The following is a 14,119-nucleotide window of genomic DNA, read 5'->3' on the forward strand; positions in this document are numbered from 1 at the left end:
TTAAATATTAGGTATAGTTTCAGAAATTGATGCATTTTTTTTATGTATGTACATTAGGAAAAGATGGAGATAATATAAAGTTGGATGTTTTTGGAGGTAAAGCATAATTTCAAATATATATATATATATATATATATATATATTAAAAATTATTATATTAAATTTAGATGTTTTGTTCAGTTTTCTCTATAACATATACACCATGTGAAGGTTTGATGCATAAGAACTGTGTGTAAAACCATAAGCTTTGGAATGTAGGTCAACTTTACACAAACATGCTCTTATATAATTTCTATTTTTTTTCATCCTGGTTTACACATGGATATGTTTGGGTACTTGTTAAATCACTGTCAATCCTGATTTGACTGGACTGTAGATTAAAGTGACCTTAATCCGTCACCTGACGCTGCCCAGCGTTCCTCTACCACCAGGAGACGCCGATAATACTGAGCGTAGCTCAGAAATGAATGAATTTCAGCCGTATAGAGAAAACAGAATTATTGAGTAAACTCATGACCTGCCTGGATTTGGTAATACGCTGCAGAACAATAAATAGGAGCACATGTGACCAGAAAATCCTGCTTATCTTTGGTCAAACACTTTGTTTCATCCCTTTGATTCCATTTAAACTTCTTGCTTTTCCACTAGATCAACTGCTTTTCTGGCCCCCCTTAAGGTGTCTGTGAGGGTTTATATACTCACCGTTTGTTTCACTTTTAGTCAGACTGGCAGCCAGATGTAGACGTTTCATATTTTCATGTGAGAAACAACTGTGAACATATTTCAGATGGGTGTAAAAAGCCTAAATTTTCAGTTGCAAAGGAGTGGTGCGTGTCCTACTTTTTACACAAAATGGCTGAATTCCAGCCGTCTGTGCCCAGACTGAGATTAATTGGCCACAGCCTCTCCTCTGCTGCTGTACGGCATGGTTAGTCATGTCCAAGCCGAGCACATGCACTGTCACATACATGCGCATTTGTACACACACACTCACCAACAAGTGGTCCCATAGCTTTTGTTGAGTCAGCTCTCGGAGAATCATCTTCTAGACATTTGGTTCTTCCTCTTGAAGTCCGTCCGCAGAGACACAGAGGAGTGCAGCAGTGTGACACTGCGCAAGCAAAGAGACTGCGATAACTGTGCCTCTCAACACTTCACCCAAGAAGGATCAATACAGCAAAGTCAAATAGTTCTCACCAAGTAATCCTCAGTGACTCTGTTCAAAGATATGCTGGAAAAGGGAAGGGAGAGCAATGGACCGCTCATACTGGCAAAAAAATGATATTTACTCACAGGAAACAGAATTGTCTCCTGATGAAGTTCAGATGACATAAAGTTGACAGTTTTGGCAAAGTGACCCCACCTGCACACTGACATTGACATTTTTACCTGAGTTGTTAAGCCAAATACATATTGCATAGGGTAAAAAAAAATCATAGTTCAAACTTAAGTTTTTGCAGCTAATTTGCAGATATTTTCCTTAAATTTCAATAAAAATGTACAAATTGCATTGTAATGTGGGTAATCTAATGTTTGTCTCCATGGGAAAAGGGGTAGAAGGTGTGGGGAGGGTTTTGAAGTCTATTTTTCAAATAAACTTGTTTATTTTTGTTGCACAACTCTTTATATTCCAATTGATATAAGGTGCTATATCAATAACATTTTATTTGATTTAATTTAATCCTAAAGTTATAAACAGTCACTTAAGCAAGTTTTCATCTGTTGCTTATATAAATATAGGCTAAAATAACCTTGGAGAAGGACTTGACTTGATTTTAAAATTTCTAAATGTACGCTTTTTGCCTCTCTTCACTTCTAACTACGTTTTTATATATGATTGGGGAATACTGTTGTCCTTCCATAAACTTAGTTCATTTCATGTTTATTTATGTATTCTTTTTTCAAAAATTGCTTTGTGTTTAGGAACAAACTTTGGATTAACTCAGAATCTAAAATGTTTCAAACAAAAAGAATGACAAAATTAGATGGTACTTTTGACAAAACTGTCAATATCAAAATGCAGAAGTGTTTCAGTTCAAAATATCCAGTTTCCAATTGAACAGGCAGATGCAATAATAAAATTCAGACAACCTTCTTTTTGTGTCACAGATAATGATCACTTGAGAAAATGTTTAAAGATTGTGTTGCATCAGGGATGAGTGTTGTATTTTGTGTAGTTTGCTTTCATGCAGTTCTCCTCACCTTTTAAATAAATATTTTTTTAATTTTTTCATTAATTACCTGTTTTCCTAATTTGATGACAGAAAAAAGATTTTTCTTATGTTCAGAAAAACAATTCAAAAGAGTTTTAAAGTTTCTACTTAGTGTTTATTGCCAAAAGTTTGAAGCGAGAGCACACCTATGGAACGGCATGGTTTACCATAAGGCATAGAAAGGACTAGAAATGTTTGAACAGACGATTCTCTTGTTGCTTTAGGCAACTTTATGGGTCCCAGTTATAAACTGATGTGTGTTCCTAGTGAAGGAGCTGATCTCAAATTCAAATGTATTCAGATAAAGAAGTTTGGAGACAAAACATGAAAAACATTCGTTCTTTTTTCAAGACCTCTGTAACTCTGATTGACTGAAAACTACCTGTTTATTTAAAAAACGTATATACTAAAAATATAAATGTAATTTTTCCCATCAGATTGGTTCTTTTAGAGTAAAATCAAATATGTAGAATTTGAATAGAGAGTCGGTTTGATATTTAACTCCAGTGTTATGTACAGTGTAAAATGAAATGAATCATTGAGTAAATACATTTGCTTTGATTTCAATTACTTGCGTTTGGACAACATTTTCCTCCTGGTTGTGGCCATTGTTCAGTTTGAACAAACATAAAATGAGGCTTATGCAAAGTGCAGAAACTATTGGGGCCAAGAAAGAAACACGCGCGGTTATTATTGTGCCCAGAAAGTATGAACAAATGCATTCAGGCAGTAAAACCCTTTTGTGTTCTTGTCTAATATGGCAGTAAGCCACTGTGCACACACACACACACACACACCCCCACACACACAAACACACACACACTACTTTCAATAAACTGTCCATCTTACGAAGAAGAGATAAGGATAAATTCAGTGTAGGTCATTTGAAGACGGTCACACTCTGACTACTGAAGCTTGGTGTTTTGACCATAGATAGAGAGAGGCTCTGAAAGTGAGCACAGTGGTTATACAGATCCCATCAGATGGAGGAAAGATAAGTTGCTATGGGATGCGGTCAAAGCAAAATTCTTCTTGGGAGCCATTTTTCCAGAAAAAATAGGGGGAAATCCTTCATTCCTTTGATGATGGAGTTTTAATTATTAGATGATGGGGGTGGGAAATGGGCTGTGAAAAGATCAATGATACTATGGGAAAGGAGTCTTCTGGGTCTCATCTCACAGATGTTTGGCTCCATTTGTGTTTGTGTGCATCATCACTTTGATCTTTGAAGGACTTCTTTGCTAATGCTCATCCGCTTCCAGCGTTCAATCACGGGAAAGGCTTTGCACCACGTGATCGTGGTGTTTTCCCATACTGAGAAGTTTACTCATTGTTGCGTCAGCTGACTCTTGGGTATTTCTCCTGCATCTTTTCCTAGCAGCATTGTGTTCATCATTTGATTGGGTTTGTCCAATCAGAATGCTGGAAGTTTTTAGCATTGCATTATGAAGGAAGCTCAAATTGGGGCATGACTCATCGTCTCATCAGTCTTTTGAGTTTATGATTGAAATATATATATATATATATATTATCCATGCATTATCTAAAGAAGGTAAACTACTCCCAACAGAAGAATTTTTAAAAAAGCAGTCAAAAGCCCTCTGACTGACTAAGTTTCTCAGTTTGTCTCAGTTTAGCTGAACTTCATACTATTACAAGTTTAATTAATATTTTTAGCTTCACTGTGTATTTGAACTACCCAGTCTCAGTACTTTTCTTAGTAGTTCTCGATCACAAGGACTCTTTTCTTGCATGCAAATTAGTTGCTACAAAAACTTTTCATTTCTAAACCTCTTTGTGTCGTATTTAGGTTATGTATGTGCTCTAGTCGTATGTCCTAAGTTGATTGTTGAATGACCTCAAGTTGGTACCTCAAAGTGTTCAAATGGAGCTGAAACAGAAAAAGTAAGCAGTTTAATTCAATTCAATTCAATTTTATTTATATAGCCCAATATCACAAATTCAATTTGCCTCATTGGGCTTCATGCCTGTAGTTTTTACAGATGCACAGATGGAGTCATAAAATATGCACAATAGGTAAAAACTAAACAGACTATAAAGAACGGTCATCCCTGTCCTTAGACCCTCCCTCGCGGTAAGGAAAAACTCCTAAAAAAACCTGAGTCAGGAAAAAAAGAAGAAACCTTAGGGATTCCCACATGAGGGAGAGATCCCATCCCAGGACGGACAGGCGATACCAGAACGGTTAAAGAAAAGTTAGCTGCTAAAACTGCATATATGAGTAGAGTTCATTCATATAGAGCTGAGGGACGAGTGATGATTAAGTCCATAGTCCAGATGAAGCAGAACTGCAGTCCACGACCAGGAGCAGGAGGACAGACGACCCACCAGGAATCACTCCCACTCAGAGATGCAGGATGGTGTCGGGGCTTCATCCAGATGGGCGGGGCTTCGTCAGGATCACCAACAAGTCTCCCGGAAACTGCAATCTCTCCCGGTCTCCCACAGGGGAGTCGGAAAGAAGGAAAAACATGTGAATTATACTGCACCACCAACAAAGGCATACAATTAGAAGTAAATAAAAAAGTAGAGGAGAGGAGAAGTAGATGAAAAAGAGGACAGAGCCCCAGTGCACCATACTTTCCCCAGCTTCTAACTTCTAGCAGCCTTCTATGTTATTATGTAGAGAATATACATATTTCATAATTTATATTGCAAGCATATATTGGAGAAGTATGTGATTATAATAATTATTTCCCCAAACTTCAGAACAGTATGGGAGCATTATGTTAATTATTCTATGATTACTGGCTAGTCTGGCAGAACGCCTGTCCAAAGAGGAATGTTTTAAGGCTAGTTTTGAAGGTAGAAACTGTACCTGCCTCTCTGACATGAGCTGGGAGCTTATTCCATAGAACAGGAGCTTGATAGCTGAAGGTTCTACCTCCAACTGTACTTTTAGAAATTCTAGGAACTACAAGCAGTCCTGCATTCTGTGAGCGAAGTGTTCTGATTGGCTGGTAAGGAACTATGAGATCTCTAATATAGGATGGGGCCACACCATTCAGAGCCTTATATGTTAACAGGAGGATTTTGAACTTTACTCTAAATTCAACTGGGAGCCAGTGGAGAGAAGCTAACACAGGAGTGATGTGTTCTCTTCTGCTAGTTCCTGCTAACAATCTTGCTGCTGCATTCTGGACAAGCTGAAGACTTTTTAAAGAACTTTTAGGGCATGCTATCAGTAAAGAGTTACAGTAATCCAGTCTAGACGTAACAAATGCATGGATGAGTTTTTCAGCATCACTTTTAGATAACATATTCTTAATCTTAGCGATATTACGTAGATGAAAAAATGCAGTTTTACAAGCTTGAGATATGTGAGCCTTAAATGATAAATCCTGGTCAAATAAAACCCCTAAGTTTCTGACTGAAGAATTGGAGGCAACATTTACACCATCCAGGGAGACTATCTGATCTGAGAGAGCATCTCTCAGGTGTTTAGGACCCAGTATCATGACCTCAGTTTTTTCTGGGTTCAGGAGGAGGTAATTAATTGTCATCCAGGTCTTAATGTCTCTGATGCAGGAATTCAGTTTTTCTAGGTGGTCATTCTGATCTGGTTTAATGGATAAATACAGCTGTGTATCATCTGCATAACAGTGAAAGTTAATGCTGTGTTTCCTGATTATGTTTCCTAAGGGCAGCATGTAAAGCGTGAACAGAATGGGCCCTAGAACTGAGCCCTGAGGGACTCCGTAGCTAACTCTAGTACAATGAGAGGACTGTCCATTTACATTAACAAACTGGTATCTATCAGATAAATAGGATTCAAACCACTGGAGGGCAGATCCCCTGATCCCTATGTCATGCTCTAGTCTCTGGAGTAAGATGCTGTGGTCGATGGTATCAAAGGCTGCGCTGAGGTCTAACAGGACCAGAACAGAGATTAGTCCCTTTTCTGAAGCTAATAGCAAATCATTGGTAACTCTGACCAGTGCAGTTTCAGTGCTATGGTGAGGTCTGAACCCTGACTGAAAATCTTCAAAGTGATTATTGTCCTGTAGGTGGCACTGCAGCTGCTTTACTACGACTCTTTCTAGGAATTCTTTCCAATACATCTTAGCACTTCAGTCAAAACAAAACTAGTTTTGTACTTCTTTAAATAAAAGTTTTTCCAGAATAATAGAATCAGATCTTGTCCATTGGGGTAAAAGGTTGACTCCGTTCTCAGTCAAAACAATTTTTTTGTGTGCTTTATTATATAAATTATTCCTGAAATTAGTAAATTATAGACGAAAATGTTATTTAGCTGGTGGCTCCTGGTGATTAAAGGTTGGTGCCCGTCTTCGGCATTGGAGTGTATGTATCAGTGTATGAATGTGTTTGTGAATTGGACTGTGACTTTTATATGCCTTATTTTTTGTGTCGATTAAAAAAAAATCTGTTTTTTAGATTCTGTTTTTTACAGTCATATTCTGCTTACACAATATTATAGACTTTGTATTTTGTACTAATTTGATCAAAGTAAATAGAAAACTAGTGTAAGACAGATTTGAATTGCTTGCCTACCCTTTCGACTTCTCCCTATCCTACATATATTTAGAGATAGCATTGAGGTTAGGGTTCAAATTCGGCACTTCTTCCAGTTTATGACATCATCAATTATCCCTGGTCATCTATGTCAGCTGCCAGCGCTCGAAAAATCCACTACAACATCAGCTTTATAGCTTTAAAGAATAATGCTGAAACAAAAACTCAATACCTACATTTAGGTGTAAACTTCTGTGCTTCAGAGCACACCTACATGAAGAAATGAACAAGCACGACGCTGATCATCCTACCAGAAAAGTGAGGTTGCTGCGGTGACTCCTTGAAAAAATTAATAAATAAATAAATTTATGACATCACTACAGCTTCAAATGCCCCTACAACTGGAGCAATAGAGAGGTGTCAGAGGGGTAGGGAAGCAGATTTGGTCATATACTTAACTCTGAAATCTGTGAAAATCTAAGAAACAAGGCCTCATATAGACTTGTATTTGTCTTCTTATGCAAAATCCAATAGAATTTTACTTTAAAATTGTATATATTTTCATAAATGTATCAGGTTAAGAAAAGACCAAGGAAAATCCATGTGCCGCTTGATCATTGCAGAATTGTGTCTTAAAACTAGTTTCACTTTTCTGTGACAATCTAGAAGAAACAAATGTCGACCCTATAGCATTTATAATTCATTATTATATCTATATCTAATATTTAAAAAAATCTCTATTAAGGCCCAAGCTTTACTTGCTTTTGATAAACTTTAGAAAAAAAGTATGTTTCAGAAAACCTTCATATGACACTGTTGCATCCCTTTTTAAGAGCTGTGTTCATTTTAACCTGTGGGTCAAAGGCAGCTGAACCTTAAGTGCTACAGAGCTTTTTCATTTTCCAGACAGAAATGTGTGTCTCTTTAGTCCCTCTGCAAACCCCATTTCAGAGCTGGCTCCTCGGTTCTCTCTCCCTCCCTGTGTCTGTGCTCATTCTTGCATCATTTGTCTTCGTCTTCCTCCACCTCTTCTTCTGCACCCTTTTTCTCCTGTCGTTAATGCCTCTGCAGTAACGTCGCTAATGCCCTTTTTAGTTTTCTGGCTTATCTCTTTTAGGAATTTTTTTTACAAACGACTCTTTATTTTTTCCTTATACCGTCCATCTCGGTAATCCAGTCAGTCTGCAGAACAGTGTGTCGACTGTTAGCGGTACCCAGACATCACGGCACATGGCTGCAGCATTCCAGCTATAAATAACCTGGTCTCGCAGTGTTCAGTCCAAGACAGGATCAAGAGCCAGAGGGAGCACAATCTGCTGTCTCCCTCAAGAAATGCTCGAGGTGCAAATGAGACAGCTTAGCCTGCGAAACCTTTCGGCGGGAAGACCTTCCTTGTTCTTGGCGGATAAAACAATTCAAGGGATTTTGAAACCATTAATTTCCCAGGACAATAGCGAGCATCTGGTCAGTCGTCCTGCGTCGTTTTTTTTTTTTTCTTTTAGTGATCCCCAATAGTATTTGCCCTAAAGTGTTTGCCCTTTGAAAGGTTTGATCCATGCAGACAGTTTATTACTCTTCATTAGATGTTAGTATGAAAGCTCTAAAGTTGGCATGAAGGAAACCTGTTTACAAGGTTTTACATCTACTTTAGCCAGTAAAAAAAATCTACCTTTATATTTTAGTTCATTTTGTAAATTGTCATTTACCTTGAAAATATGTGAAGCTGGTTTTATGTTGTTTCCATCTAGAAGTCCTCAGGAGGTCAGATAACCGAAGGTCGACGCTGAACAGATTTCTCAGCTATTGTTAACAAACTCTTAAAATCCTAAAATATTCATCTGAAAACTACATTAAACTAGATATAACCAGATCAAATGTAAAAGCAGCCAGAAAATGTTGTGATTTTTTTTATTTTTTTTATTTTATTTTTTTTTATTTCTGTAGATTCATAAACAAAAGGCACGGAAGTGCAAATCAGAAAAACGGATAGACGAGTAACACAAAAAAGAAAGGAGAAAACACCAGAATACAAAATAGAATTGAAAAACGGCTTCAAAATGAAACTAGTAAGACACAAAACAATCTAAATGCCAAATAAATATTAAAAACAAAAAAGTATAAATATAATATACTGCCATTCAGCCATCCTCAAGAAACATAAAAATGAACAAGCAGCCTTACTGATAAACTTTTAGATTCTATCACTTGTTAAACTTTACCAACAGTTAGGCAGAAAGAGCTGTAGGAACAGTGTTTTAAGCTAATGATCTTAACTACAGCATTGATTTAAAATAGAAGTTATAATGAAGGGAGCAGCTGACATGATTTCAGCTGTTATGCAACAGAAACCAAAACTTTGTTGCTTTTGTCATTTATGTAATGTAAAAAAAATGAAACAGAGCTGTTTAGAGTCAGATGCAGCTGCCATTACTTGTTAGTGCAGAGGAATAGTTTATTTTGGAGATCTGCCCTCAGCCAGGGCAGCAGTTCCTGCAGACAGATGCTTCTTGATGAAGCCGTGATGCCTTCAGTAAGCTGTCACCTAGATAACATCGCGCTGCTCATACCTTTCACTGTTTGAGGATGAAAAAGCTGCAGTTTTTGAACGTTAATCATACAGCTCCAGTGATGCAGTTCAAACTGGTGCTGTCATGCTTGGTGTGTGTTGAAAAAGGCTCGCTGAGATGTTGCAGTACGTGTTCTTCTCAGGAACATATGGAGTACATGGCGCTGGGCATATGCTGCATCTTAAGATGAGACTGAGTTTCTGTCTTTTTAACGTCTTTATAACCACAACAAGCCTCTACTGTTCTCTTGTAAAGGATCTTTTTATGCTTTCTGCTCGTCTCTCTTTTTATTAAAACAACAAATATAGTGAAACAAGTCTGCTTCAATGTTTGTATCTTTTGAATTCTCCTTTTAACAAACACAATTATTGTTTAATTGAAAATTGGCTTGTTCTACCTGCTCCTTCGATGCGCTTTTCTAGTCTTTATTTTAGCCTGTTTTTTTAAAGTTGCGTATGTTCTCTGTCTTCCAGGTGATAATAACCCAAAGGAGAGCAGCCCCTTTATCAACAGTAGCGATGCTGCCGCAGAAAAGAGCCAGCAGTACGATGGCAAGAACATGGCCTTGTTTGAGGTATGGTCTCCTAAATCCAGATTTTTTGGAGCAGACATTCAGTAAAATTAAATGTGCAAACAGTACACACTCATCTTAATGAAATGATAACAGAATAGGGCGTCTGACATTGATTAATGATGGTAATTATTGTCTGAAGGGCACATGGGAGCGAAAAGTTAAAGAGCCACTCCAATCATAATTTGTTCTATTGTAAAATCATTCCCAGTGGACTTATAAATATACGTTTTAGGCAAAATAAAAAACCTGTGTCATTTTCTAGACTGTAGTTCCTACAGAGCAGGAGTTCTTTAGAAATTCGCCTTTGAGTTGTGGGTGGAGCTGTTGCCGTGGAAGTAACCCTATTCTGATATCCCATAATCTAACTGTTTACACTCTCTCCCGCCAACGTACAACTCCTTACAACCCCAATGAGAAAATAGCTGTTCAAGAAAAATGGCAAATAATATTGAAGCCATACAGTTTTGAGCCAGATACCAGCAGATACCAGGAAAAGGAAGACATTAATGAACCGTGAGGCAAATAAAGTATTTGAACAATCTTCTGAATTTGCAAGTTCTCCCACTTTGAAATCATCTAGGGGTCTGAAATTTTCATCTTAGGTGCATGTCCACTGCGAGAGACATAATCTAAAAGACTAAAAAAATGGAAAAATCACATTGTATGATTTTTAAGAGTAGTTTATTTGTATGCTACTACTGCAAATTAGTATTTGAAAACCTGTCTATAGGCTTGAATTCTTAAAAACCCACCTAATCTAGTAATTACAGTTTAATGAGAGGGTTAAGATGATGCTAACTGTGGATTTTTCTTTGCTTTTGTCTTTAATTGCAGGAGGAGATGGACACCAGCCCGATGGTGTCATCTCTCCTCAGCAGTCTGGCCAACTACTCCAACTTGCCTCAAGGCAGCAAAGAGCATGAAGAAGCGGAGAACAATGAGGCTGAGTCAGCACGCAAGAAACCGGTTAAGGTAATTGTCACTATTTGCAACTACCCGCAAAACAGATAACCCAAAAAATGTTTCTGTAAGCTGCTGTTCAGTTATGGACCAAAGTGATCTGATACAAGAACAAAAAGAAATAAAAAAAAAAAAAAACACTAATGCTAAAGTTGGTATGCACTTGAATGCGCATTACCGAGGGCGGGATGAACGTAGCTTTGCACCTTCAGGTCCTGTGTCTACTAAATCCTTCTACTCATACTTTTATGTGGACTACAAGGCCTTTTTTTTTATTTAGTTTTTTATTTTTGCTAAATATGGTCCATGGCATTAGCGCAGAACATTTCTACTTTGGTCTCCTGTGTGCAAAATAAACTGTTTGAAAGCATTAGTGATAATCACTTTATCAAAAGCTGTTGATTAGAACAGCTTTGATGCAACCTGCCCTTCTGAATTCTGTGGAGGCAGTGAGATTGTGGGGATGGAGTATTGCCGATTTTTAGTCTTTACACACTTTAGGACTTTTTTTCGACAAATAGATTCACAAACTGTGAAAAAAGAAGTGACAGCTGAACTTGTCTTTGACTCCCCATAATCGAGTTGATTTGCTTTTTTCCCCTAACATAAGTGGAACTTTATTTTTCTGTTAACAGCAGAGTTTTCTTCTAAACTTCTCCCAGACAAAACTACATAATGATATTTTTCATTAACAAGCTCTGATATTCTGCCTCTCCTAAAGCACCATTTAAATGAAAACTGAAGAGAATTAAAATGATCGGATTTAAGATTAGATTAGATTTATTAGCAAAAATCGTCAATGTTTTATTATGTAGACTGGTTGAAACAAGCTACTTTGATGTAAAAGAAAGACTTTATTATTTTTATTGCATTCTATGTATTTTAATTCCTTGGTTTATAAAGGCATTTAAAGAAAATAGCGTTTTATAGAAGCTTATTGCGGCACGTCTGTGATGAAGCACAAATTAATGATGTTATAGGTCGCACAGCAGAAAGTAATTCTGTAATGATAGTTACAGCTGTCTGCACAAAAAGACTTTTGTTATGAAAAATGATTCCGCCCAAAAACAAATTACTGAAATCAACTTACACCAATCTTTCTTCATGCTCGGAATGATGGCGTGCACATCGATAAATCACTTACCAGTGGATTTGCATTTAAAGCATTGATATTATTTACTGCTCACTTGCACAGATTTGCTCAACCAGATTTTTTTTCCCCTTCAGCACTTGCTTCTTTGCTCAATAATGGATTCCAAGTATAAATTTGAAGCCATTACATGGATTTATCAGAGGAATCCTTACTATTCCAGCTTCTGTGATCCTTTGGATGTCCACTTAATGGAAAGCCAGTTAAACTTTTCCAATGAACAACTTGTCAATTGTGCGGCATTAATATTTAAAGCCTCTGTTTTTGTTGGATTGCTGTTTAAATCCTGCTCACTTATGAGTTCTGTGTGCATCTGTTTTCTGCTGTTGTTTGTCTGGATTCTAGTAAAGAGGAGATTATTTTTAGGTGTGCTTGAGCATCCATCAACAGACTGGCAGCTACATCATTAATCCTGCAGGAAATTGTGCTTTTAGTCACTCAGCACAATTTTTTTCATTTCAGTGTATGTAATAAAGCAAACCTCAATAAATGATGAAGTGCAGTCTAACAGATGTCTGTCCTTGTAAGGTAAAACACAGTTAAAGAACGGACGAGTCACGGCAGTGACAGGTACGCACCTCTGCAGTCACCTTTGACTCATCCATCTTTCCGGGTGTCCAATCAGGCTGACACTCTCCCTGTCCTGTTGCTTTTGGCCCTAAATGTGTTTCTCTGCCAGTTCCCTCCGTACCTTCTGTCTCGTTTCACCTGAGGGGTTTCTTTTTCAACTTCGCTGACGATGACCTCGGAGGTCAGTGCGCCCACTTTAGCTGATCCTTTGTCTGCAGTTGCTGCAGATGAATCCTCCAGAAACACAGTTGATCATCAGAGAAAGCTGATAACAACCTTGCAGTGAGGATAAAGTTCAAGAGGTGCCACGGAGGTACCTTCAGTTAAGAAGTAAAAGTATTAGAGGAGAAGAAATTTAAACTTATGAGCCGCTGAACAATGCTTTTGGAAATCTTCAGATTCCAAGCAAATATAACAATTGTAAAAGAACCGAAAATGTGTTGTGTTTTTTGATGGCAATAAAGTTGGTAAAAATGAGAAGAATATCTAAAGTAGAACATGTTCAACTAATTTATAGAGCACCCTTGTAGAACTCGGCATCTTTCTTTCTTTTTTTTTTTAACCAAGTGGTATTTGTAAAGCTACGTACACACTAAGGGCAGATTCTTGAACACACATTTACCCCAGGCTCCCATGGCAAGCATTGTGATACAGGAGTTGTCTAGCTACAGCACATGACTCCCATTGGTTACAGCACGGCTGCCCTCCTGCTGCAGCCACAGGCTTTATATCGAACTCGCAAAACTCCAAACTCACGAAGGTTCACGTGATAACTCTCCATTTATGTTTTAAAAAAATGTACCAGATGCACTTAACATTCGCTCTCAGGATATCCAGTTTAGGTCGTTAATAGCCCCAACTTCACAAAAAGTGCTGCGACTTAGCTCTGGCGTCCAGCGAAAATTTGAACCCAACAAAACAGATTTGGAGCGCCGGAGAGGCCAGATTGGAGAGGTTGGACACGATCGTATGCGGCGGAGGTTCCTCTCACACTTTTAAAGTTACGTAAAGACTCGGGCGGTCGCATCAGACCCATAACGCTTGCCGCTTTCCGCCACCTACAGTAGGAAGAGGATTGGTGCAAAATGTCAAAGTGGTGCAAATCTGACAATTCGCTCAGGTTTCTTTCTTTCGCAGCTCTATTCCAATATATGAAAGACCTGGTGTCTTATCATTCCGGCCGGGCACAAACCACAATTATTAATTATTCTTTCGTGATCATTTACTTCCTTGAATTAAAGGGGACACCACCCATAGGTCAGATCTTTTGTACTGCACGTTTTGTATGTGGAGTCCAAAAGGAGTTATAGACACTTGCGTAGGTATACAAAAACATAAGAGTTGTGAGCGTGGAAGTCTGAAAACGCATCGTTGAGGAGGGCAGGGGGAACGTAGCTTTAGATTTTCATTTTAGTAATAACCACTTTGCAGGTTATTGATTTATTTAAGTGTCTTAGGAGAGATTTCTATACAGCCCTGTACAATTTCTCACTGTTGAGAAGAAGAAAAAAGTCTACAAGAACCTTTCTTTCAAGGGACAGTTCTCTGTGTATCGATTGCCCACACAACTCACAATCCTATTTTTTTTTTT

General features: G+C 37.9%; 1 protein-coding gene across 2 annotated transcripts in view; it reads left to right on the top strand.

Moving 5' to 3' along the window:
* slc12a5a (solute carrier family 12 member 5a) overlaps nucleotides 1-14,119 on the top strand; it is a gene marked incomplete in the record, with an annotated part of 148,271 nt that overhangs the window by 92,475 nt on the left and 41,677 nt on the right. For both annotated transcript variants that reach the window (XM_036211983.1, XM_036211984.1), the window contains 2 exon segments: nucleotides 9,748-9,848; nucleotides 10,683-10,820. In XM_036211983.1, coding sequence (XP_036067876.1) covers nucleotides 9,748-9,848; nucleotides 10,683-10,820 — 239 coding nt within the window.

This window comes from Oryzias melastigma, linkage group LG5, assembly GCF_002922805.2.
Source record: "Oryzias melastigma strain HK-1 linkage group LG5, ASM292280v2, whole genome shotgun sequence".
In the NCBI taxonomy this organism is placed as follows: Eukaryota; Metazoa; Chordata; class Actinopteri; order Beloniformes; family Adrianichthyidae; genus Oryzias; species Oryzias melastigma.